We start from the raw sequence: 27,795 nt of genomic DNA on the forward strand, positions 1-27,795 counted from the left end.
CTTTCTTACCTCCTTCCCTCTTTCCTTTGGTGAGCTCCTATTTCTCTTTTAGGTTTCAGCCTAAAAGTCTTTCCCACTTGCCAATTTGTGTTCATTGTTTAGCCTTTGAATTCCCACAGCACTCCCTGTTCTGACAAAGCTGTTTGTGCTACTGTAATTGCATGATTGTGCTTAGTCCGCTCAGTCCTGTCCGATTCTTTGCAACCCTTTGGGCTGTAGTCTGTAGTCTGCCAGGCTCCTGAGTCCATGGGATTTTCCCCATGGGAGCTTCTCCAGACCAGAATACTAGAGTTGGGTTGCCATGCCCTCCTCCAGGGGATCTTCCCGACGCAGGGACGGAGCTTGCATCTCCTGTGTCTCCTGCATTGCAGGCAGATTCTTTACCCACTGAGCCATGATGACCTGTTTGCTGTTGTAACCTAACCACTCTCGCATCGATACGTATTTTTTGAATGAGTTAAATAAATTACAGAGTAAGGTAGGGAAAAGATAGTGCTCATGATCAAAAAGTCTGTTTATTAAAGGACCTGTATGCTTCCCATCTATGGCATGGACCCCAAGTTTTTCAATTTATGAAAATGTGGTTTTAATAATTGCTGAGAATTGCTCCTGGTTGCCAAAATATTCTATATATCTAAGTTTCAGAAGTCCTTTGAAAGTTGATTATGTGATTTGTGTTAGTTTCTAACATTAGAGGGAAAATATAGGAAAAAAAATACTCTAGGTACTTCCCTGGTGATCTGGTGGTTAAGACTTTACCTTCCAGTGCAAGGGTGGGTGCAGGTTTGCTCGCTGGTCCGGGAGCTAAGATCCTACATGCCTAGTGGCCCAAAACATAAAACAGAAACAACATTGTAACAAATTCAATAAAGACTTTAAAATAAATACATACTCTGGATAAGGGATTTCAGACTGGCATGTAGGGCTCTTTAAATTGAAAACGATATTTATTTTTCACTTCACATATCATTTTTTCTGTTTTGCCATAATTTTCAGTAGCTTCTTAATCTTTTAAGTTGATATGACACATTTAGTTACAGGCTGTTGCTTCCATTTTTTGTTGTTGTTTTGAATAATGCTATTGTAAACATCTTTGTATCTTGAGTTTTTTTCTTTGGAACTAATTTCTCAGAACAAATTTCCAGATGTTTCTGGCTTAAGGGCAGTTGTAGTGGTTAAAACCACGTTTGCTCATGGCTTGTAGCGAAATAGTATCAGGGTTATAAAATTTAATACTGTACAGCCTTTGGCATTTTAAGAAATAAAACTGCCATATTAACAAGTGTTAAGTGGTCCTGTCTTTTGACATTTTTAGCAGTTTTTTTGCATTGGGTATCTTAGTTCTTGAGAGTGTGAATATGAGAAGCATAATGAAAGGACAAGCTTAAGTGAAATTAGGAGGTGTGCTAGTGAGTTTCAGTTTGAAAATAGCTTGTCTTAGATCATGAATTTCTTACTAAAGAGTAAGTTGGTTTTATGAAATGTGTATGCAAGTGTCCTTGTGACCTTGCTGAGTGTTTTGAGTCTTTCACACTAATTCTGCGTAAAACTTAAGTCTTCAAAACTATGAAAGTTGTCTGTAACTAACTAGAAAATATTACTGCTTAATAAGTAGTGTCTTACATGTAAGTGGGAGTATTTTACTTTGGACTTAGATAAGCATTTTAAGTAGTGTTTTAATTACCAAAACACATTAATGACAGTACTGTTTTTTAGTCCACATGATTTGTTTAGGTGTAAGTCATTTTGGGATCACTAGCCTTTCTTTTGTTTTTCAATTTACCTTTTAATGTTTCATATTGAATTCTAAGAATCTAATCCAGTTTTTGAAGTGTCATTTTACTTTATTTTTAAAAATTTACTTATTTGGCTGCACTGTGTGGCTTGTGGGTTCTTAGTTCCCCAGCCAGGGGTTGAACCCAGGCTCACGGCGGTGAAAGCGTCCAGTCCTAACCACTGGCCTGTTGGAATTCCCTGAAGTGTCATTTTAAACAGGTTGGTTAATTACTCACATTTGTCGAAGTTTTATTGTATATTTAATGAAATAGATACAGACACAAAAAGTGCATATTTAGCTTGTTTTTCCCTTCTAGTAGAAATCTTTTAATTATTCATAGTCAATATTATAACAGCTGGTCTCAGAAATTTTTCTTTTTTTTCCTCAGTAGTTGAAGACTGTCTTCAAAGCTTTTGTTCATTCTGTGTAGAGTACTAGACCACTTCAGTTTCACGTTTTCTGATGTTGTCCATCATACTTCTGATAGGGTTTGGTTCATTTTTCAAGTCTTTTACAGTTTTGTTTTTCACAAAGCAGCAGCAATCAAGTACTTCATAAAGAAAAGCCAGCACCACTAAAGAAACCACTGTAAATATAAATAAAAGCAGAATGACAAAGCAGGCAGTGTTCCAGTTATCGTGGAAAGGGTAAATTTTTTGAACTTGAAAACCAAGGTACTGATAAACAGATGTAGTGGTTTCATTCCAGAGGCTGGAGCTCAGTGAGGCCATTCTTAGAGATTCTACTTCTTATATCGCTCCTTTGAACCTATAGAAGGTAGAAAATGAATATATGTAACCAAACTCAACAAATTTGTCAATTAAAATCTCAATTCTAAGATTTGTTAGTCAGTTTATATAGACTGCGTGAATCTTCCTTATTTTCTGTCAGAATTAATACCAAAATGGTGTTCTTGAGTTTTTCTATATTTCTGTTTATAGAGTATGAAATTCTATAAACCATACCATGGTTTTTTTTTTTAAATATGTATCACTTGTTAGACAAGTGTTTATCTTCAAGATTCATATATAGAAATTAACTGCTATGCTAATGGAGGGAGAAAAAAGGCAGCTGAATTGGTTTAAAATTTGACTAAAGCGGTAGTCACAGAACTTTTATCTAAAAGAAAAAAAAAAAAAAAAGCAAAACCAAAACTTAGCATTTTAGAGTTGTGTTCTTCAAACTGCCCCCAGAACAGCTTTTCTCATACCTTTGTAGGTCCTTCTCACCTCCCTGGTTCAGTGTATTCTGTGTTAGTTCCACGCCTTTAAACTTCTAAGACAGGTGATGTAAATCAGGAGATAATGGCTGAGTGAAAAACAGTAGAGAAAGAAAAGCCAAATAAAAAGTTTTCAGAATAAGGATAATACAGTTTTAGATTAAAGTTGCCTATGAAGAGACCTGAATCTTAGGGCTTTTTTGTTTTTTATATATATATATGCATACGTTAATCTTAAATGTTTCATAATACTTAAATGGCCTATGGACAGGAATAGTTAAGGAAAAAAACCAGGCAGATTCAGCATTCCACAGGTATGTATTATTAAATTTTTATTCCATTTCACAAAATTACCCAGGGAATTAAAGTTTCACTATTCTTGCATTGAGCTTTGCTCCTGTTGACCTGATACTTGTTGGGCCTTAAGTGGGACCATAAGGATTGAAGATTTGATAGTATTAAAAATAAAAAATGACTTTTTATTATCTTAATCATCAAATATAATCTTTTTAAGCTTTTTGAAAGACATTCTAAAATACATAAGTACTAAGAAATTTTGAAATGAGAGGAAAAAACCCCGGAGTCCCACTTCCCTAATTCAGTGACTGTTGTCAGTTGTATGCTTTCTTTTATGAAAGAAATGAATTATTTAGTGTGTTTTTTTTGCTACATAGTTGTAAGTAGACTTTTATTCTTGTAAATAAGTGTTTATTGATTACCTGCTATGTAGCAAATACTATTCTAAGTGCTAGAGATAACTTGTGTGTGAGAGTATGTTTCATTTATAGACGATTTCAAGGTAGTGTGAAAGTGCATGATAAATACCCCCATACTTATAACACAGCTTCATTTCTCAACTCTTGGCCAGTCTATATCTCTACCCACTTCCATCCCATGGAATATTTTGAGGCAGATTCCAGACATGTCACTTCATCTAGGAATATTTCAGTATGTAAATCTTAAGAGGTGAGGACTCTGTTTTTAAATACAACTGCAGTATCATTTTCAAAAATGATTAAAGCTTAAGCCCCTTGCCCCCACAAATGTAACAGTTTAATTCCTTAGATTTCTGTTTTCCTTATAAATATAACTAAAACTTTGCTGTTAAACTAATATTTTCCAAGCTTTTTTTTTTTTTAATCTGATTTGCTTGGCAAGTCCTTTCACTTCTGGATGGACTTGGTTCCTTCCTTTCGTCTTTCGTGTATTTTGAAGGTTAAATTGATGATCTGAGCGCAAAAATAAAGGTTTAAGTTTATTTTTTCTTGTTGGATTTAAGAATCCTTCCGTTTTATGATGCTTGGTGACCTTTCATCTTGAAATGAGAGATAGGAGACTAATGGACAGTAATTGAATCAGTTGCTTATGGGAGATACAAAAATACATTGTCTGGCATGTGGGTATCTGATAACTTACAGTCTTGTGGTGGTTATTGTTTAGTCCCTTAGTTGTGTTCTACTCTTTGATTTGTTACCCCTTATTCTTTGCAACTGTAGCCCGCCTAGGCTCCTCTGTCCAGTGGGATTGCAGACTATGTCAGGAGACCCAGCCTTTCAAAGTTACTCTTTTATCTTTTGGTTTTTTCTTTTCCAAGTCCACCCTAGGAGAAGGCAGGGTTTCTGTGTTGCACAGCTCCAGGGAGTATCAGTCACGTTCGGGGTGTGGTGGGTGCCTTTCAGACAGAATACAGTCTACCCTGGGGTTGTGTAGTGTGAAGGTCCTGATAGCCCACCCTTCCTCCTTTGCATGGTCGCTGCCTCTGTTCTTAGCACCTTTTACACAGTCAAGTAACCTGTAGAAGCTAACTCAAATGGAGACAAAAGTTACCTCCTTTTGACCCAGCCTTGCTGATAGAGTAGTGTCATGTATGCGTGTGCACAAATGCCTGAATAATGGAGAAAAATCCTTTTGAATTTTTAACACTGCTAAAATAAAATGCAGATATTCCTTGGAGGGGTAACACAGATTGTTAGTTATTTTTGCTTCAGTATGAATGAGTTTTAGGTTCTTTTTGAAAAGCAGAGCGAATAGAGGAGAGGGAGAGGAAGAAGATGAAGGCCTAGGGGAAATCGGGGTAAGGGTGTCATATGTGGATGCATAAGAACAGGAAGAATTGCCTGAGCCCCATCTAGTAATTTTGCCTTGGTCCACCTAGCCCTCTCCAGCACACATAAAAGTATTCGTTAGGCCTTTCAGGTTGTGATGCAGGTTGTGTTAAGGCCTTTCAGGTTGTGATTCCTTTATAAAATTTGGAAATTTCTTTTGAAATTTCTAAATCTGACATTTGAACTAACTGCAGGGAGAATCATGGCAGGGGAGGGAGAAAAGAGTAGAGTCAGGCAGTTTCCACATTATACCTCTCAGATTTAACCTATCCTAATAATTAATTTAAACTTCTGTTTTTCATGACTGATTTCAGAAACATTATTCTAGCAATTTTAAATTAAAAAGTGTCATTTATAATCTTATCTCCCTAACATATCAAACTTAAAAATTTTTTTTTCTCCTAGAAATTGGCTGTATAAAATGTGTAAGTCATACCCGGTTGAAATTATACTGAATTTACTCCTTTGTATTTTAATTTATTACGAGTAAGTCTTTTAAAATTGGTGGTGACTTTTTAAGACCGAGGAGAAATTATAGAGACTTAATAATTAAGTTATTTTTTCAAAATGAAGTTTTAGAATGATCAGAAAGTTGGCTTAAGGAACTTTGTATTCTATTTATTTTTGAGGTGCAAGTGAACTGCTTAAAAATTTTCCAGGTCCCCTTCTCCCTTTAAAAAAGAAAAAAAGAGCGCGAGGGAGGGAAAGAGATGGAATGGGAGAGAGAAGGAGAGGAGAGAAGGGGGCAGAGAGACACACATACACTACATTCACTTACTTGAGGCTGACTTGTACCTGTCGCTGAACTGTTCTGCTGGTTACATTAATACAGTATAGTCACACAATCGAATGTTATGCATGAATGCACGACTGTAGTGACCCGGAAAGATCTCAGGATATGTTGTTAACTGAACAAAGTGCAGGACAATATGTGGAGGAAAAAGGGAAATAATATGTGTTTTTAGTTACTTGTATCTGCACAGGAATCTTGGGGATATACAGAAATTAATAACAATGGTTACTTGCGGGGTTGGAGAGTAGAGTCAGGTGATAGGAATGTGTGTGAAACTTGTCAAGGTGTACCTTGTTATAATCCTTTGGTTTTCGAACCATTTGAATGTAGTTATTCAAAGCCAAAAGTACTCCTTGCCTTTGGCTTTTAATAGTTTATTGTGTTTAGATTACTTCTAAAATAGAATTAGTGTATCGTGGCTTTGACTAGACTGCATACTTTATCCACATGCAAACATGCTTATAATAATTATGCTTGGAATGGTGACTATGGATGGACGTATGTGCCACCTCCAAGGGTACTTGTAAGTTTTTTGTTGCGGGTATCTAAGCAGTTTTCAGAGTATATACATAGCAGGTTTATGTTGTGAATGATGACAGTTTGCCATTTGTGAATGTGTTGATTAACTGATGAGCAGCTCAGAACATTCACCCTTTAGTTAGCTTCTGGGCATAACCTGGAAAAAGTAAACCCTGTAATCTAGATTTATTTTCCACCTTACATGTAATGTGGTTTATTCTTTCATAGTACACTAGAACTCGAATAATTTTGTGTGTTTAGGTTAAAATCTAAATTTTTGATGAATTAGATGTAATTAGATATGTATGTAGAGGGGCTTCCCAGGTGGTAATAGTGGTAAAGAACCCGCCTGCCAATACAGGAGACATAAGAGACACGGATTTGATACCTGGGTTGGGAAAATCCCCTGGAGGAGGGCATAGCAGTCCATTTTTCGGTATTCTCGCTGGGAAAATCTCATGGACAGAGGAGCCTGGTGAGCTACAGTCCATAGGGTCGCATGGAGTCAGAGACGACTGAAGCGACTTAGCATGCACGCGAATATGTAGAAAGTCATTTACCAGTAGGATTCTCTTGTATTATGATACTGTTTTTGAAATTAAAATGTTAATTTATATGAAGCAAATGCTGTAAACATGCCTTAGAGAAAGTGAGAGAAAACAGTCAAAGATGGGAACAGTCTGTTACACATATATACACAATTATATAGATAATTTTTAGTTTTTTAAAATATAAATTCCTTTCACCTAATTCCTCACATTTTAAGGCCCTAGTGAAATATTTGTGGGTATAGGACTTGGAACTGTTCTGGAGCCCTTGAATTGCCAGATCGAAATAAAGTTATGCTTTTGTTCTATTTATGGAAAAAGCCCTTGAATTGAATTTTCTGGTGCCTTTAAAAGCATATCCCTTTGAAATATGATCAATTAATCATAATAGCTTTTACATATAGAATAGCTCACCCAACTCTGGAACTGTCTGGGGTAGGCCATGTATCTAGTTAGCAGGGGGAAATGGCAATGAGCCTCCATCTGTATAACTATAGACTGTTACCAGTAAGATGTAGGCTGATTATAGCGTTAAGACAGTTTGGGAGGTAGGAGTTTCTGTCTGAAATTTTAGTTATGAGTTAACCGTTCTATTTGACAGTTATTTTTATTTGATCTGAGACTGTTTTTGAGCTCTCTTACTTTGGGTAGCAAGCAAGAATATATCCTAAGCAATTAACCACATTGTACTGAGTCTGGAGAAATCTGCTTTCAGCAACCTTTGGGCTTTGTAGGGGATACTTTTCTCATGCTGGCAGAACACTGATTATTATAGAAGGAACAAAAATTATGAAAAAAAAAAAAAAACCTTTAAAATTTAAAATAGATTTACCAGCAAAGAAACGGGCAGAAAGGTCAGTTTATATAGGTAATATTTTAGAACTCTAGCATTTAGTAAATAGTTACATTTTCATGCTTGAATATTTCAAATTCATATAAGATTTGAAATTTGGTCAGCAAGTTGATAGTAATTCTTAGTAGACATGAATGATGGCTCTGAGCTATGAAACTAATCTTATTACCTCAAAAGGTACCCTCCTCCCTCCCTTAACCAATTCTTCTTAGGACATATTTTCATTTTAAAATGTAGTTTATCAAAAAAGACCTACTGTTTATTTATTTTTGAAGATTAGTTTAAGAATAACTACAACATTATATTGAAATACTGTGAAAAATACATATTTCTGTGGCATCTAAAAATGAAACATTAAGTAGATTTTTATTTAATAATAGCATGACTTGTATGTTACAGTAATAAAGACTTAAAAATTTGTAGAAAATTATCTTAATTAAAATGTATGAAAATCTAAAGCTCTGTCTCTGAAAATCGTCTCATTGCTTACAGTATAATGCAGCCTAGTAATGGTACTTTTGTGGTCTTTTTATTTTTATATAAAAATCATAGTGTGATTATTGGCCTTCTCTGCATGTACACTTAAATAAAAACAATTTTGAATATACTCATACTTTCTAAAATATAATAAACTTTAATATAAGTGCTTTAAATTTGTATGTATAATCAGAAAGCTTTAGTCCTGGATTTGCTTTTAGTCTAGATTCTTCTTTAAGAAAAATCCTTTGTTAAGACAGAGCAAACTGCTGAAATGAAATAGCTCAGAGAAAATGAAATTTGCAAGTAATCTCTTAATATCAAATGCATATGGCTTACTCTAACGTCTGGATATAGATCAGGTTCATAGAAAATGTCATGAATTTTCCATTAAGGCACAGATGGTAAGCGTGCTTGTCAAAAAGCAAAGGCGGTCCTCATATTTTCATAATAAAATCCTACCAGACAATGAAAAGAATAGAGGTTTTTTGGTCTTCAGCAGGAACAAAGCTTTCTGCCTGGGTTTTATGGTAAAATATTTATATTGTATCATAAGACCATGTATTATTAAATGAAAAGATCTCAGGAACCTACCTCTCGTCTGAAGGGCTGCCGTTGAAGAGATGGTTTCGTCTGTTTGTAATGCAGTCTGGTGCACAGCTAGGATGGAGCTGCGCCTCTATTGGCTGAACCACAGGGCAGCTGACAGGTTCCTCTATGTTCATTTGCAGTAAGTCCTGCCACCCTGAGTAAATCATTCATAAACTTGAATAGAGCTACTGGGTTCTCAACTGTCACCCCCTCTTTAGGCCTAATTTTTTTTGTTGTTTTTAAGCTAAATTTCTGCATAGGAATTTGTGAGTTAGTAACAAATTGATGATTCCTTAGTGTTTAGCTGTAGAATTTCTGATCCTTCAGTGATTATTTAAGTGCTCAGGCTCGAAGCTAATCTCGAGAGAGGCAGTAACCTGGGAAACCAGCAGTCGAAGTTCTCCAGCATGGTGTTTCCTCCACAAATTGTGCATAGACTCTCATAAATGATATTCTCTTTTCTCTTCTTTCAACTTGCCGTTTATATGAATCTGACTCTCTGGAAGTGATTATTTCCATGTGGTAGTTTGCTTTAGATGAAATTCTGAGGGAGAAGAAAAAGAGGTTTTTATCTCTACTAATTGGGAGAGGGTTAACTTTGGTAGGTACGAAAAAACCGTTTGTGAAAGTTAAATTGCAAAAGAACCCTCAGTTGGATGTTTAGAGATAGAATGATGTTTCTATTATGGTTTATTAGAGTTGTGGTCTAAGTGTAACAGTCAAGGTTTTTATCTGTGAGAGTGGCTATTAGAACAGCAGCCGACTGGGTTAGTGCTTGCTGTGCAGACTTACTTTTTAAAATTTTGAGTAAGTCACATTTGTTTCTAAGACCAGTAAAGGAGTATGTGGAAATAATCTTATTACATTCATTTGTTCGGTCAACTAATATTTATTGTTTACTACTCCTGGCATTGCGGTTAAACACTGGAGACCTTATGGTAAACAAAACTGTATATGCTTCATGATGGACCATTTGCATGGTGCATATCCTTAGCATATTGTCCTTAGCTATTATTCATAGTCTTCCCAGTTGTTTATTTAGTGTTATAGGATGAATGTATTACTTTAATAAGAATTCACTAAATATGTATTTATGAATTCCTGTATTCTGAAAAAATATCCAGTTGGAAATGGAATAATTTTGTTAAATGCTAACTAATGATTCTTACACCAGGCACATCACAGTTGACCACTGGATTGGAATCTTGAGTCTGCCACTGATTAGTCTGTTTTCTTACATTTAAAATGAGACAGTGAAAACCTCTTAAATAGGATTTCTGGGAGGGATTAAATGAGAAAACCATTTTAGCATGATTCTTGGCGATAGTCAGTGTTCAGTGAAGGTTAGTTACTTCACTGTTTGTTATGAGTGTCCTGAACACCTTGGGAAAATAAGCTACATAGGAAGTGTATCATAACTGAAATAGCAAATGAGAAGGCACACCTGTAAGGCATTCTTAATGTTATTTCAGAAAACATAAAGTAGACTTTAATGTGTCAATTAAGTTTCATTAAAGTTGTAGCAGTTATTCTTAAAGGAATATTGCATATGAGGTTTCATTTTAGTCTAAAAAAATCATATTCAATAAAGCCTTTTCACTAATCTCAGAAGAATATTATGCTGCCTTCTAGAAGCTATTCTTTTGGATCTCTGACAGTTGTTCCATTTGACTTGCGGTTATTCTAATGCATTCTTTTGTTTAAATTATTATTACCAAACTGGTGCCAGAAATTGACTCTCCCCGCTTTTATTTAACCTCTTCCATTGTGGATCAGCCACATGGGAACTTTATAGCATGTGATCTGATTCCTTGCTAATAGAATGTGTACTTCTGAAATGTCTTCCTAGTATTTACAGTGAATTTTTCACTCTTGCTACCTATGACCTGTAGAACGCATTTGTGATGCAGTGGTAGCATTCGGATTTCTGCCTGTAAATATGCAACAGAATGGTATATGTTGTGAACCAAATGATCTCTGTAAATTGCTCCTTGTATCATGCTGTCGTCATTTTAAAGTCTTCATGTTTATACGGTGGTACTGCTTACATTTTTTATTCCAATATATTTCTGAAGTTGACTTTAAAATAGCTATGGGATCACTTTTTATTAATTCCCATTGATCAATACCTATTTGTTTTATGTTGATAAGCAGAAATTTATGTACTTGGTGATAAATTGAACTTTTTATCCCTTAGAAGTAATCTACCCACTTCTCATGGTTTTAAGGTTATTAGAAAAGCGCTATGGATCAGATTGTGATTTGTATTGTCCTCTTGTTTAAAAAACTTTACTTTTAATTTTGGAGGAAATCTAGTCAGACTTAAGGAAGGAGTGAGATAAAGGTGCTTATAAAAGAAATATATTTTAATGCTTTTGAAGGATTTGTACGTTGTTTCCATTCTCAGAAAATAGTTACTACACATGCAAAGATTTTGAATTTGTCACCAAAATTTCATAGGGTGGAGTTTTCTAGATAGAAAAACTCAATAAATATTTTACCAGGTTTAAAATCATCTTAGCTGCTTAAAAGTAGATAATCACATCTAATATGGAAATGTTGTAATTGTTTTTTAAACTTTATTTTCAGATCATAGCAATGGATCATTTAATTTGAAAGCTCTGTCAGGAAGCTCTGGATATAAGTTTGGCGTTCTGGCTAAGATTGTGAATTACATGAAGGTAAGTACTTTTCTCAGCTAACAAAAATTCTTTTGGTTTTGGGCAGAAGAAGGGGATTGGAATTTTCAGAAGTAAATTTGTGTATACATGTCAAAATTTATCAAATTGTATGTTTCAATATGTGGTTTATTGTATGCCTATTATACCTCAGCAAAACTGTAAAAAAATATTTAATGCTTCAAGGTTTTTACGTTATAGCAAGTTAGCTTTGCAGTGAGTCATCTATTTTGTTTACATGGCAGAGCAGTAGTTGAAGTACACAGTGTGAGCCCACCATTTCACTTAATAAAATTGTGCTCAGGCAGTAGAGATAGCCACCTCTTAATTAGTCAATACCTGTTGGCAAAACCAATGAAAAAATGTGAATGATTTACAGGATCTTACTTCCATTGATGGTGAGAAGTAAAAAACACAACATAGTTCAGGGAGATGGTAGTAGTGGCTTTTCTACATCTTGGAGGGTGAAAATCAAGATTTACTTTAGAAAAGCTTTCACTTCAAAAGAATTAGAATTTAATGTTTGATGGGAGATTTAGTATTTTTTGAAGTAGATTTTGAAGTTTTGATGACACAACATTTGGCTTTACTAAAAATTCTGAACCCTAACTTAGTGTATCAAAGTGAAATTTCATTTAGCTAAAATGGTTAAGTGATTTCAGATTTAATCTCTTTGTCTGCCAAACTCATATTCTGTTTAGTTACTACTTGCACCTCTTGAAAAAAAGTCATGGAAAATACTACTGATATATCTGTTGTTATTTTGTGTTTCAGCTGTTTGTTCCTTAGTATATAAATCAGATTTATGTGAAGGCTTTTCTTTTGTAATTTAAGAGAACTTGGTATCTGTCTGGCTATATCTGAAATCTGTGGTTTGTATTTGATTTTTGGTAGAAATCTGTAATTTCCCATTATTGAGTAATATATGCTCATATTTAGGCATTCATCTTTCATTCCATCCATCCATTCCCCCACATGGTAAACACTTATTAAAACCTGCTGTATCCTGTTAGGGGCAGCAGAGAATAAGATGGTTACATAGCATTACCAGCTCTGTGAACATGAATTTGAGCGAACTCCAGGAGATGCTGGAGGACAGAGAAGCCTGGTGTGCTGCAGCCCAGGAGGTTGCAGAGTTGCACATGACTTTGCAGCTGAACAATACTATATGCTAATTATGGCACGAATAGTATGAACACCCAGACGAATGTATGCCCTTGAGGCTATCAGCCTTTTGAGGGAGACTGACATTTAAGTCTCATGTTTTTGGTATTTTGCTAAAAGTTTTCATTTTATAGCTTTGTTAATCTAGAACAGCGATCTTAAAATTTTTACTCAAATGTTCCCTGAAACAGTTTTGAAAAACTGTGTGTTCCTTTGCACATATTTAAATTGATAAGTATAATTTTTCAGCAGAATTTTGGTTTAAATGAAATATAGTCGACCCACTCCAGTATTCTTGCCTGATAGAAAGAGTCAGACACGACTAAGTGACTGACTTTTCACTTTCACAGTTTGTATTAGTTTCAGGTGTATGATAGAGTGATTCAGATGGGTTTCCCATTCTAGGGTACTGTAAGATACTGAATAAAGTCCCCTGTGCTATACAGAAGGTCCTTGTTGTTTATCTGTTTTATATATAATAGTGTGTATCTGTTGACCCCAAATTCCTGTTACTCCCTGCCCACCTTTCCCCTACCCACTGTGTTCCCCTTTGGCAACCATAAGTTTATTTTCTATGTCTCAGTCTATTTCTGTTTTAACAAAAGTATACATAGTGACACAGAATGAAATTACTGGCATATTTTAATATTTGAAATAAAATATAGCACTCTTAAATTTATCTTAGGGAATCTAAATGCCATTTTTAAAAATATAAAAACAAACTTCAGTGGTTGGAAATTTTAATTATTTTTCCTTTCAGCTTGTATGGTAGTTCTGTTACTCCTGCCGAATTCTATGCAAGTTTTACATATTGTCGTGCTCAGGAATCTTCTGTTGGTCATCTGTCTAACTCCTTTGTCATGGCACTATGTATATGCAGTAAGGGATGTTTTCCCTATGACCGTAAGACTTACATATTTTCTGGTTTGAGTTATAATTATTCTTACCATGTAGTTGCTTGGAATAACATAAATGCATAAAAATTTTAATTAAAATGCACTTTGTATGTAATAATTATACAACAGAAATCCATTTTTAATGAAATAAATGGAGCTGTCTTTCTCCAGTGGTTCTTGTATCTGGAGATAATATTTATTAATAGAGTGAAATCAGGTTTGACATCAATTTCTGGTCTTATTTTGAGATTTTGTAGTGCTGAAAAATAAAAATGTTCATATAAATATGTTCATTCCAATAGAAATTTTGTGGTAGAAAACCTTCCAAATTGTGTGCCAAAAATCACATGGTGACTTATCATCAAGCATTTCTCAGTTGACAGTTCTATTAATATTAGGTCCTCCTTCGGTTTTGTTGAATGCAGAAGAATGGGAATCACCTAATTAGCCAAAGAATTTGTTATCTTGTCTTCAACCATTTTTTCAGTTCTACGAAGTTTTACTAAGACTCAGTAAAATAAGTGATTATATCAGTTTCCTCCTCTGTTTAGGCACTTTTGTTAATCTCATATATTCAGAAGCAGTTGAAAAATAAAAATATTAGTTTCAACAGTTTTGCCAATGCAATTTTTAATGAAATATTTTTATGTTTATAAATATACCTTTGCCAAAGCTGTCATGTTAAGGTTTAGCATATTCAATTTATGGAAATTTTTTCTTGGTTAACAAAATTAGTTTCCACTGTCGGGCCAACTGTATATATCAAACTTATTTTTTATCACTAAGTATCTTTTACTGTTGTTTTGTTCAGTTGCTCAGTCACCCAACCCTTTGTGACCCCATGGGCTGTAGCACGCCAGGCTTACCTGTCCTTGACTGTCTCGCAGAGTTTACTCAAATTCATATCCATTGAGTCAGTGATGCCATCCAAGGATTTCATCCTCTGTCATCCCCTTCTCCTCTTGACTTTGTCTTCACTAGCATCAGGGTTTCTCCAGTGAGTCGGCTGTTTGCATCAGGTGGCCAAAGTATTAGAGCTTCAGCTTCAGCATTTGCCCTTCCAATGAATATTTGGTGTTGATTTCCTTTAGAATTGACTGGTTTGATCTTGCCGTCCAAGGAACTCTCAAGAGTCTTCTCCAGTGCCACAGTTCGAAAGCATTGGTTCTTTGGTACTCAGCCTTCTTTATGGTCCAACTCTCATATCTCTACATGCCTACTGAAAAAACCAAAGCTTCGACAACTTTGACTCTGTGTACCTTTGTCGACAAATTACTGCGGACAAGGACTGCAGCCATGAAATTAAATGCACCTTTAATCCATTGTCTAGGTTTGTCATAGCTTTTTTCCAAGGAGCAAGCGTCTTTTAATTTCATGGCTGCAGTCACCATCTGCAGTGATTTTGAAGCCTAAGAAAATAAAGGCTGCCACTATTTCCATTTTCCCCCCATCTGTTGGCCATGAAGTGATGGGACTGGATGCTATGATCTTACTTTTTTGAATGTTGAGTTTTAAGCCAGGTTTTTCACTCTCTTCTTTCACCTTCATCAAGAGGCCCTTTAGTTCCTCTTCACTTCCTGCCATAAGGATAGTGTCGTCTGCTTATCTGAGGTTATTGATATTTCTCCCAGCAATCTTGATTCCAGCTTGTGCTCCATCCAGCCCAGCATTTTGCATGATGTACACAGCATATAAGTTAAATAAACAGGGTGACAATATACAGCCTTGACATGCTCCTTTCCCAATTTGGAACCAGTCTGTTCCATGTCTGGCTCTAGCTGTTGTTTCTTGACCTGCATACAGATTTCTCAGGAGGCAGGTCAGGTGGTCTGGTATTCCCATCTCTTGAAGAATTTTCCACAGTTTGTTGTATCCACACAGACAAATGCTTTAGCATAGTTAATGAAGCAGAAGTAGATGTTTTTCTGGAACTCTTGCTTTTTCTGTGATCCAGCAGATGCTGGCAATTTGATCTCTGGTTCTTCTGCCTATTCTAAATCTAGCTTATATATCTGGAAGTTCTTAGTTCACGTACTGTTGAAGTCTAGCTTGGACAGTTTTGAACATTACTTTGCTAGCATGTGAAATGAACACAATTGTGTGATAGTTTGAACATTCTTTAGCATTGCTCTTCTTTGGAATTGGAATTAAAACTGACCTTTTCCAGTTCTGTGGCCACTGCTTTCCAAATTTGCTGGCATATTGAATGCAGTAGTTTAACAGCACCATCTTTTAGGATTTGAAATAGCTCAGCTGGAATTCCATCACCTCCAGTAGCTTTGTTCATAGCAATGCTTCCTAAGGTCCACTTGACTTCACATTCCAGGATGTCTGGCTCCAGGTGAGTGACCACACCTTCGCGGTTATCCGGGTCATTAAGTCCTTTTTTGTACAGTTCTTCTGTGTATTCTTACTATCTTAATATCTTTTGCTTCTGTTAGGTCCATACTGATTCTGTCCTTTATTGTGCCCATCTTTGCGTGAAATGTTCCCTTGGTATCTCTAGTTTTCTTGAAGAGATCTCTAGTTTTTCCCATTCTATTGTTTTCCTGTATTTCTTTGCATTGATCGCTGAGGAAGGCTTTCTTATCTCTCCTTGCTATTCTTTGGAACTCTGGATTCGAATGGGTATAACTTTCCTTTTCTCCTTTGCCTTTGACTTCTGTTCATTTTTCAGCTGTTTGTAAGGACTCCTCAGACAACCTGCCTTTTTGGCCTTTCTTTTTATTGGGGATGGTTTTGATCACTGCCTCCTGTACAATGTCATAGACCTCAGTCCATAGTTCTTCAGGTACTCTATCAGATCTAATCCCTTGAATCTATTTGTCATTTCCATTGTATAATCGTAAGGGATTTGATTTAGTACATACCTGAATGGCTGGTGGTTTTCCCTACTTTCTTGAATTTGAGCCTGAATTTTGCAATGAGGAGCTGATGATCTCAGCCACAGTCAACTCCAGGTATTGTTTTTGCTGACTGTATAGAGCTTCTCCCTCTTTGACTGTAAAGAACATAATCAGTCGGATTTTGGTACTGACCATTTGGTGATGTCCATGTGTAGAGTCATCTCTTGGGTTTTTACAAAAGGGTGTTTGCTCTGACCAACATGTTCTCTTGACAAAATTCTCTTAGTCTTTGCCCTGCTTCATTTTGTACTCTGAGGCCAAACTTACTTGTTATCCAGGTATCTCTTGACTTCCTACTTTTGCTTTCCAGTTCCCTATGATGCAAAGGACATCTTTTTTTTTTTTTGGTGTCACTTCCAGAAGGTCTTGTAGGTCTTCATGGAATCATTCAACTTCATTTTCTTTGGCATTAGTGGTTGGGGCATAGACTTGGATTACTGTGATATTGAATGGTTTGCCTTGAAACGAAATCATGCTGTCGGTTTTGAGATTGCATCCAAATACTGCATTTCAGACCCTTTCATTGACTATGAGGGCTACACCATTTCTTCCAAGGGATTCTTGCCCAAGTAGTAGGTATAATGGCCATCTAAATTAAATTCACCCATCCCCATCCATTTTAGTTCATTGATTCCTATAATGTCCATGTTCACTCTTGCCATCTCCTATTTGACCACAACCAAACCTTGGATATGGGCTTAACATTGATTTACCTTGATTCATGGACCTAACATTCCAGTTTCCTATGCAGTGTTGTTCTTTATTGTATCAGAGTTTACTTTAACCACCAGACACATCCACAACTGTGTGTCATTTCTGCTTTGGCTCAGCCTCTTCATTCTCTCTGGAGCTGTTTCTCTGTTCTTCTCCAGTAGCATATTGGTCACCTACTGACGTGGGGGGGTTTCATCTTTCAGTGTCACAGCTTTTTCCCTTTTCATACAGTTCATGGGGTTCTCAAGGCAAGAATACTGAAGTGATTTGCCATTCCCCTCTCCAGTGAACCATGTTTTGTCAGAATCCTCCACCATGCCTTTTGGCTTTCGGCTTGGAGGAGGCAAAGGTGTAACTTTCTTCAGTCGTCCCGAATCCGGGTTCATCCGACGCCAGCCGCCTCCACCATGCCGCCTAAGTTCGACCCCAGCGAGATCAAAGTCGTGTTCCTGAGGTGTACCGGTGGGGAAGTCGGTGCCACGTCTGCCCTGACCCCCAAGATCGGCCCTCTGGGTCTGTCTCCAAAAAAGGTCGGTGATGACATTGCCAAGGCAACTGGTGATTGGAAGGGTCTGAGGATTACAGTGAAACTGACCATTCAGACAGACAAGCCCAGATTGAGGTGGTACCTTCTGTTTCTGCCCTGATCATCAAAGCCCTCAAGGAACCACCAAGGGACAGAAAGAAGCAGAAAAACATTAAGCACAGTGGAAACATCACTTTTGATGAGATCGTCAACATTGCCCAGCAGATGCGGCATCGGTCTCTAGCTAGAGAACTTTCTGGAACCATTAAAGAGATCCTGGGGACTGCCCAGTCTGTGGGCTGCAATGTTGATGGCCACCACCCTCATGACATCATAGATGATATCAACAGTGGCGCAGTGGAATGCCCTGCTAGTTAAGAACTGCAAAGGAAAAAGAAAAATAAAGGATCATTTGACAACCAAAAAAAAAAAAAAAAGAATTCTCCACCATGACCTGTCCATCTTGGGTGGCCCTATGTGGCATGGCTTATAGTTTCATTAAGTTACACAAAGCTAATCCATGTGATCAGTTTGGCTAGTTTTCTGTGATTATGGTTTTTATTCTGTCTTCCCTCTAATGGATGAGGATAAGAGGCTTGTGCCAGTTTCCTGATGGAAGGGACTGACTGACTGTGGGGATAACTGGGTTTTGCTCTGGTGGACAAAGCCTTGGTCAGTAGTATATCCTTAATTCAGTTTTCTGCTGATGGGTGGGGTTGTATATCCTCCCTTTAGTTTGGTCTGAGGCCTAATTATGGTAGGGGTAATGGCAGTATTGGCAACCTCCAACCTCTTCCAAAAAGGCTTATGCCAGTAAGTCAGTGTCCCTGACCCCACGGCAGGCCACTGTCAACCCATGCCTCCTCCAGAGACTCCCAAACACTCACAGCCAAGTCTAGCTCAGTCTCTTGTGGGGTCATTGCTCCTTTCTCCTGGGTCCTGGTGGGCACACCGTTATGTTTGTGCCCACCAAGAGTCTCTGTTTCCCTAGCCCTGTGCAAGTTCTATATCAGGTTCTGCTGACCGTCAAAGTCAGATTCCCTGGAGATTCTCAGTCTCTTTGTTGGATCCCCAGGTTGGGAAGTCTTTTGTGGGACCTAGAACTTTTGCAGCAGTGCGAGAACTCTTTTGGTATACTTGTTCTGCAGTTTGTGTGTCGCCTTCCTGGCGGCTCTATATTTATAGGGACTAATGGTGACGTCCTCCAAGAGGACTTAGGCCACACTTCACGCCTCCCAGGACTGCTGCTGTCAGAGCCCCTGTCCCCATGGCAGGCCACTGCTGACCCATGCCTCCGCAGGAGACTCTGAAACAATCACAGGCAGGTCTGGCTCAGTCTCTTGTCGGGGTCACTGCTGCTTTCCCTGGTTCTGGTGTAGACAAGGTTTTGTTTGTAACCCCCAAGCATCTCTGGCGGGTATGAGGTATTTGATTTTAAATGTGATTGTGTCCCTCCTGCCATCTTGCTGTGGCTTCTTCTTTGCCCTTGGACATAGTGTATCTTTGTTTGGTGGGTTACAACATTCTCCTCTTGAAGATTGTGCAGGAGCTAGTTGAGATTTTGGTGTTCTCACAGGAAAAGATGAGTGCCATCTTCTAAGGTCTAATGCTCTTATGATCTTTTACTATTAAGTTTGAATAAACAGATTAATATTTTAAGTAATAATCACTGAGAAATATAGTATGGAATGAATACTAACAGTTTCTACTAAGGTAGTTGAGTTTAAAATTACATGCATAAGAAGAATGAATTTGTTCATTTTTATAATAATTAAAAAATATGTGGTTTGCTATCATGTTACATTGCATTGTTAAAAATGAAATAATCAAATGTTTATGAAGCAATGGTGTGTTAAATCATGTTACTCTTTTTCTAAATGTGTGTATTTGTATCTTCTAATCTCTAATATCAGCCTTCAGTTATAAAGGGGGACTGGTTCAGAAATAACTGTAAATTTTAGTTTGGGGTGATTAATGAAGGAGAAGGATACTTTTGCTGAAAACGAATTGGTTTTATAACTAGCAATGACTTATTTTTTCAATAGGAGGTAGAAATATTAAATATTAAAAAGATGTAATGAGAATTGACTAATTAGAATAAAAATTTTATGGTATAGTTTGATTGAGTAGGTTTTAACTACCACATTGAATAATGCACACCCAAGCTAAAACAGTTCATATCTGGTTTTTGTCTGTACATTTTATGTAGCGTAATTTAAACATTTTGGTAGTCCCAGAAAATATTTGTTATATTTAAAAGAATCAACCTCCTTTACTGATTTTTCTCCAGTTCTTCAAATGTGCCTTTCCTTCAAGCTAATAAATGTTCAAGGGATGGATTTTGAGAATTACTGAAGAGATTACTTATCTGAAAATACTTGACAGAAGTTTACTTTTATCATTAGAGGTTTCTTATCAATGGTTCCTTTCCTTGGAGATTCTCCCCTGAAAGCAATGCGTTGTTGGACAGTATGGCATGAACATGGGGTGTGTGGAGATGGAAGAGACAGAATTATTGAAAGGTTTGGCTCTCAATTGCCCACAAATTGCAATTCATCAGAATTCAGAATTCAGAATGTCCTAGCAAATCAAGCTGGTTTTAGAAAAGGCAGAGGAACCAGAGATTAAATTGCCAACATCTGCTGGATCATCGAAAAAGCAAGAGAGTTCCAGAAAAACATCTATTTCTGCTTTATTGACTATGCCAAAGCCTTTGACTGTGTGGATCACAATAAACTGTGGAAAATTCTTCAAGAGATGGGAATACCAGACCACCTGACCTGCCTCTTGGGAAACCTATATGCAGGTCAGGAAGCAACAGAACTGGACATGGAACAACAGACTGGTTCCAGATAGGAAAAGGAGTACGTCAAGGCTGTATATTGTCACCCTGCTTATTTAACTTCTGTGCAGAGTACATCATGAGAAACGCTGGGCTGGAAGAAACACAAGCTGGAATCAAGATTGCCGGGAGAAATATCAATAACCTCAGATATGCAGATGACACCACCCTTATGGCAGAAAGTGAAGAGGAACTAAAAAGCCTCTTGATGAAAGTGAAAGAGGAGAGTGAAAAAGTTGGCTTGAAACTCAACATTCAGAAAATGAAGATCATGGCATCCGGTCCCATCACTTTATGGGAAATAGATGGGGAAACAGTGTCAGACTTTATTTTTGGGGGCTCCAAAATCACTGCAGATGGTGACTGCAGCCATGAAATTAAGACGCTTACTCCTTGGAAGGAAAGTTATGACCAACCTAGATAGCATATTGAAAAGCAGAGACATTACTTTTCCAACAAAGGTCCATCTAGTCAAGGCTATGGTTTTTCCAGTGGTCATGTATGGATTTGAGAGTTGGACTGTGAAGAAGGCTGAGTGCTGAAGAATTGATGCTTTTGAACTGTGGTGTTGGAGAGGACTCTTGAGAGTCCCTTGGACTGCAAGGAGATCCAACCAGTCCATTCTGAAGGAGATCAGCCCTGGGATTCTTTGGAGGGAATGATGCTAAAGCTGAAGCTCCAGTACTTTGGCCACCTTATGTGAAGAGTTGACTCATTGAAAAAGACTCTGATTCTGGGAGGGATTGGAGGCAGGAGGAGAAGGGGATGACAGAGGATGAGATGGTTGGATGGTATCACTGCCTCGATGCAAATAAGTTTGAGTGAACTCCTGGAGTTGGTGATGGACAAGGAGGCCTGGCATGCTGCAATTCATGTGGTCGCAAAGAGCCAGACACGACTGAGCAACTGAACTGAGCAAGGGTCCTATTTTTAACTGTCAGAAAAATATTTAGGATGGGAAGAAACCAGAAGCCCTGACTATAGTGGATAATTTATGATACTTCAATTATCATTTATGAAGGCTTCCCCCAAACAGTGCTTTTTTTTTTCTGACTTGAGTCCCTGGAGTTTAATTATACTTTCAGGCAACGCATTATAAATTCTGGGTGGAGATGAGAGTTAGAACCTTTTTTTTTTTTTTTTTTTTAGTAAAAAGGTAGCTCTCTTTTGAAAGGGAAAGTGTACATATGAACAATGATCTGTAAACTCTTTTTTGAAAGGCTTCAACTCTGAAGAGCTGATAAAGCCAAGAACTTTGGTGCTGCTGCTGCTAAGTTGCTTCAGTTGTGTCTGACTCTGTGCAACCCCATAGATAGCAGCCCACCAGGCTCCCCTGTCCCTGGGATTCTCCAGGCAAGAACACTGGAGTGGGTTGCAATTTCCTTCTCCAATCCATGAAAGTGAAAAGTGAAAGTGAAGTCGCTCAGTCATGTCCGACTCTTAGCGACCCCATGGACTGCAGCCCACCAGGCTCCTCCGTCCATGGGATTTTCCAGGCAAGAGTACTGGAGTGGGGTTCCATTGCCTTCTCTGCAAAAACTTAGAAAGTAAAAAAGGCAACACAAAATGCTCCTCATAGTTTATTCATTCACTGATGGAAGAGCTCTCTTTAATTGCTTGATGAGAATTAAGTAGAAATTATAGGGAGAAGGTTCAGTAGACACCATTAGCTCCATATGGGACACTGTTCTAGTTCTCAGATGGCAAGTTAATGGTGCACTTTGCTTTTGATCGAATGATTTTTCTGTTGATCTCACTATATTACCTCTTTAGGTGGTTGTACCTTAGTTATGTGAAACATCATGTTGAATGCAGTGTGGTTTAGCCTAGCTCAGTGGTTCTCAAAGTGTCATTCTCCAAGCAGTGGCATCAGCATCTCTCGGGGATTTGTAAGAAGTGCATATTCTTGGGCCCATTCCTGGGTCTACTGAGCTGAAACTCTGGGGGTGCAGCTCAGCAATCTGGGTTTTCACAAGCCCTTCAGGTGATTCTTATTCACACTGACGGTTGAGAACCACTAGGCTAGCTTCTGTCTGAATTAATTCAGACAATCATATTTGAATTTCAAAACTCTGAAGTTCAGAGAAGTTAAATGACCGACTCACAGACACAGCTTTGGTTGACAGCAAGGTTGGGTCAAGAACCTGGATTTATTTACAGTTTTAAGTGAATTTAAATTATAGACCAGTATCTCAGGTCTATACAGGTGTAAAAATCCTTAAAAAGATTGGAACAATCCAAATCCACTCATATTTAAGAAGTATAATATGTCATGATGAAGTAGAGTTTAAGAATGTTAGAGTTTTTACTATTTGGAAATCAGTCAGTGTGAGTCATATTAACAGAACAAATAAGAAAAATCTTAGGATCATTTTAGATACAGAAAATGCTTCTGATAAAAGCTGACACCCGTTTATGATAAAAACTTTTAACAAATTAGTAATAGAAGCAGAGTTCCTTAGGAAAACAGAATGGCCTTTCTCAATCTTGTTACTCTGAAAAAAGCCTTGAAATAATTTTTAGGTCTCAGGGAACTCTTATTAAAAAATTGTTATACCTACAGCTCATGTAATTACTTAACTGTAAGTTGTGACTATCATAGCCAATAATAATTGTTCATGTAAGTAGAGAATGCGAGTTTCTTTGTATATATTTTACTCTATTTATTAGCCTGCTCTTTTCATGTGTGTGAGGTTCCTCCTCTCCAGAAAGGATACCAACTCTAATGCAAGTCGGTGGTATAGGTAAGCTTCAGTTTTTTCTTTAATTTTAAAAGTTAGTTTGTTTTTGGCTGTGCTGGGTCTTCGTTGCTGCTCGGGCTTTTCTCTAGTTGCAGCGAGCGGGGGCTGCTCTCTGTGGTGATGCGCAGGCTTCTCGCTGCAGTGACTCTCCTGTGGAGCGTGGGTCCTCGGATGTGAGGGCTTCAGGAGTTGTGGCTCCCAGGCTGCAGAGCACAGGCTCAGTAGTCGTGGTGCACGGGCTTAGTTGCTCCACAGCCTGTGGGGTCTCCTCAGATCAGGGATCAAATCCACTGAGCCACCAGGGAAGCTCCTTTAATTTTTTTTTTTTTTTTTAACCTTACCCAGGTAGGGAGTTTACTTGTTCACAAATGAGCAGACGAGCCAGAGAAAGAAAGAGTCCTTCAGCCAGGCATACTTTTTCATTGAAAGGAAGGGAAAATACGGTTTGATTTTTCTCATGTCGTCCTTCTCCATCTACATTTCAGTAACGCTTGAGACTTGCTGACATCCTTCCTCACTCTTAAGCCCAAACAGCAGGATTTCCTTTTGCTACATGATTTTTCCAAAGATTCTGTTCTCTTTTGAAAATCAGAAGCCACTGTAAGTCAGAACATTTTTTTCTAGAGTCTTGCAGAAACTTGTTCAACTGGTTCATATAATTAAAAAAAAAAGTCTGCAAAGAAAGCTGGCTTCTGCAGTCCTTTTTCATCTTCAGAGCACTCAGTGAAGTATGGTCTCCTATTTTCTTGAAAGCACTTCTGTAACTCACCTGTCAGCTTAAATGTTCTTTGAGAGAAATCTGCTAAGCCACTGGATTTCTGTATGCAGCAGATTTCTGTGCCCAAGTGTACTGGTCTTTGTGTAATAAAGCAGACCATTTTTGTACCATTATTTAAGACATTTTTCATTTCATTTCCAAAGGTTTTTGATACTGGTACCTCTCTGAAGAAATCAGTGTGTTGTGATAACATCATTATTTATATGTGTGTGTGTGTTTAAACAAGAGGTAAAACCTTGTACTGAGCCAGCCATTGATCCGGACACATCAATGAGAATACCAGCACGGTTCCTCCAAGACAGACCTTTGTTTCCAGATATAAAGACACCACCTAAATGTCCTTCTCTTTGCTTGTTCATGGTGGTTCTTTGCAGTAGCAAAGTTTTTCTTGAAATTCACCATCATTTAAAAACTTTACAGATGTTACTTCATGACATTTATTGGTGAAATCTGTTGGTTTGTCAGCCTAGATAGACAGGCTGTTGTTTCTCAGTTTATTAAATATGCCTCAGCAGCACCGTGTGATATGTCATCAGTTCGTTGACTTAAACTGTTTGATACGTTTCAGTTTCTCATAATACGCGTTTTACTCACTGTCATTTGATATGATGGCGTTATTAGGGTTCCTGCTAGCAGTGGGATATCCCCTAATCCCCCTTTTTTGGGTAATAAGTTTTACTGTAACGTGCTTCCTGAGCCTTTTCACTCAGTGTAACTTTTTTAAATGGAACTTTTACTCTGTTTGGTTTGAGATTTCCAATAGCTATTTAAAATGGTGAGTACCTTGACTTTTCCAGTGCCTGTTACTTCTGCTTAAGTGTCTTTTCAGTTTTGCTGGAACCGTTATAAGTTGTTTGCCGTAGTGGTGAATAATGGACTAGGACTGTGTGGCTTATCAGGCCATGTAAAATGCATTGGTTACTAGCTCTCACTGTAATGGTAGGCTCTTTTGGTATCTCTTGTTGCGCTGGTGCAGTGAAATGGCTTAGAAGATTATAGTTCTACAGTAAAGGGTCCATCTGCCAATGCAGAAGACACAGGTGGAATCCCTGGGTTGGGAAGATCCCCTTTAGAAGGAAATGGCAACCCACTCCAATATTCTTGCCTGGGAAATCCCATGGATAGAGGAGCCTGGTGTGCTGTGGTCCATGGGATCACAAAGGGTCGAAGACGACGGAGCGACTAAAGAACAGCAGCAGCCTGATTAGGATTGTTCATGGGTTTAGGCTTAGATTCTTCTATCACAGATCTCACCTTCAGAAATCATCACAGTGAACTGTTGGGCATGTTTATAAAACAGTCTAATAAAGGATAAAACAGCAAGTAATACTAACTTTGCAAAAAATGTCTCAAAAAATATGAACAACTCACAGAAGTTTACTTTAATTGTTACATGGTCATGTTGTGCAGCATTTACAACAGCAGACCAGGAGGAGGAGGTTGGGTCTCAGTATGGAAGATTCCTTGTCTAGAATTTCCCCCAAATTTCCTGTTAGACAAGCAGAGCTGCTTTTTTGCTCCTGTAAGTCATTTTTTAAATCACAATTTCTTATGGTACACCTAGTGACATCTTATGGATCCTAGATTTCTGTGGAACAATGATGGGGAAACCCTGTAATGGGGGAGCGGTGATGGAAACCTCCATGCATGCTAAGTCTCATCAGTCATGTCCGACTCTTTGCAACCCCATTGGACTGTAGCCCACCAGGCTCCTCTGTCCATGGGATTCTCCAGGCAAGAATACTGGAGTGGGTTGCCATGCCCTTCTCCAGGGGATCTTCCTGACCCAGGGATTGAACCTGTGTCTCCTGCATTGCAGGCAGATTCTTTACCACTGAGCCACTGGGGAAGCCCAGTAAAAACCTCCATACTTAGGGTGAAATAGTGCTTTTCCTCAGAAGTCATAAAAAGATAGCTACTTGTCACTTCTATACTATGCTGGAAGTCCTACCCAATGCAGTAAAGCAAGAAAAAACAAATGGCAAATGTAAAAGTTGTAAAGGAAGACGTGAAACTGTAGACATGATTAAGTACATGGGAAAGCCAAGGCAATTTGCCAACTGTTGGAATTAAATATGTTTAATAGGGTTGCTACATACAGAGTCAGTATTGCTAAAATTAGTCTCTACAAAGTAACAAGAAAAAAATTAGTAAAATTGCAAAGTGTAGTGCTGGGGTCCAGCCCCGGTGGATCCAGGGAATTCGAAGCGGGGACGGCGTTGGCGTGAGAAAAACTTATTTATTTATTTATATAGGATTAGATTAGGAAGAAATAGTGTAGTAGGAAAATTAAGTGGAGAGAAGAGGCTGATTAACTTGGGTTACGTGGAAAACCAATAAAGTTCCAGACAAGGAGCTTGCACCATCTATGTTAGGCCACCGGTGCTCGCTTGAATATCTAAGGGTGCCTCGCCTTAGGCTCCCTTTCACGGGTCTTAACAGCCAGGGCAAGTAAGTCGACTTGGCGGGCCTCCGCGCCCCAGATGGGAATTCAGCCTGAAATTAAAGTAAAGAGGAAAAGGAAAAAGAGAGAGAGGGAGACACAGGGGAAACCAGTCCACCGACTGGCTCTGCTTCTATTGTCCTTCAAGGCCTTTTATACTTTTGATTATACACAGAGATCAATGGGTAATACAAAATTATGTAGCGTCAGCAGCCCAGACTCTTTCTGTGTATCTTTGTATACAAAAGATCTCAGGTGATTTACATTATCTTCTGGCCAAGAGGTTTGTTAACACTTTTTGGCTCTCTTCCTTAATGAATGTTAATTTCATTTCCCCTGAAGTGTTTTTCTTTAATCTGCATCTCCTTAAAGCATTAAAGTTACATCTCTATAGAGCAAAGGTGCAGTGGGTTGTAACAAAGAAGGTACTTAACTCAAAGATCTAATGTTGCTAATACCAGGCCTACTACTTGTTTTTCTATATACCAACTATATCTAGAAATAAAGGATATGAAAATTTGGCAGCAGATATTGGCTCAACAAATGAAACTTTTAATCAGTCCTATTCTAATGATTTTGACTCTTTGGAAGCCCCTGCATTCCTAGGATGTTTTAAGCTTCCTGTGCCTCCTGCGGTCAGGAGGCCTCAATCATGTGCACAGCTGTACGGGTCCTGCAGGCAGGCTAGAAAGCCATCAGAGGGGTTTTTGGATTGAAACACTCTTTCAAATGCAGAAGACTAAAGCCCTGAATTGACTTTTTCCAGAGAAAGTCAGAAGAGTGGAAAAGCAGGCAGATTCTTATTTTTTTGGGGGGGTGGATGCTCAGGAAATTCCAGGGGGAAAACCTGAGGTCTGATTAGCCTTGCCATCAGAGCTCTGCCACATGACCTTGTCACGGGTGGAATTCCTCATGCTGGCTCCCAGCAGTGTAGTACACCAAAAATCATCTAATGACCAGGAAGAAATTGAACAAAGATGTGTAATACCCTTCACTGAAAACTGAAGTCTTTAGCTCTATAGTATTGAGTATTCTCTTTAGATGCTCCCCCATTTTTCTTAGTTCTTGATCTAAGAGCAGGAAATAAAAGTAATTTTAAGTTTCTCAGGTATATATCTCTTGTTCTTTTTTTTTTTTTTTCCTTTGCTGGTCACTCATATTTTCTTATCTTTTCCCTTGACAGTTTGATAGCTGTGTTTCTTGGCTTCTCTGTTCACATAGTTTC

At 37.9% G+C, this 27,795-nt stretch overlaps 2 protein-coding genes and 1 pseudogene across 6 annotated transcripts in view; 2 read left to right on the forward strand and 1 right to left on the reverse strand.

Moving 5' to 3' along the window:
* Window positions 1-27,795, forward strand: part of GTF2E2 (general transcription factor IIE subunit 2) — a 97,396-nt gene that overhangs the window by 11,708 nt on the left and 57,893 nt on the right. For all 5 annotated transcript variants that reach the window (XM_013975423.2, XM_018041835.1, XM_018041834.1 and 2 more), the window contains one exon: window positions 11,472-11,563. In XM_013975423.2, coding sequence (XP_013830877.1) covers window positions 11,472-11,563 — 92 coding nt within the window. The remainder of the gene's footprint in view (window positions 1-11,471; window positions 11,564-27,795) is intronic.
* SMIM18 (small integral membrane protein 18) lies at window positions 1,889-9,130 on the reverse strand. The gene is made up of 3 exons (XM_005698801.3): window positions 8,886-9,130; window positions 2,988-3,085; window positions 1,889-2,545 (listed from the first exon to the last, which is right to left on the reverse strand). Exon 3 carries the CDS (start codon window positions 2,506-2,508, stop codon window positions 2,212-2,214), a length of 297 nt encoding a protein of 98 aa, XP_005698858.1. The 5' UTR covers window positions 2,509-2,545; window positions 2,988-3,085; window positions 8,886-9,130; the 3' UTR covers window positions 1,889-2,211.
* LOC102179543 lies at window positions 17,633-18,197 on the forward strand (annotated as a pseudogene).

The sequence above is a fragment of the Capra hircus genome, chromosome 27 (genome assembly GCF_001704415.2).
Source record: "Capra hircus breed San Clemente chromosome 27, ASM170441v1, whole genome shotgun sequence".
NCBI lineage: Eukaryota > Metazoa > Chordata > Mammalia > Artiodactyla > Bovidae > Capra > Capra hircus.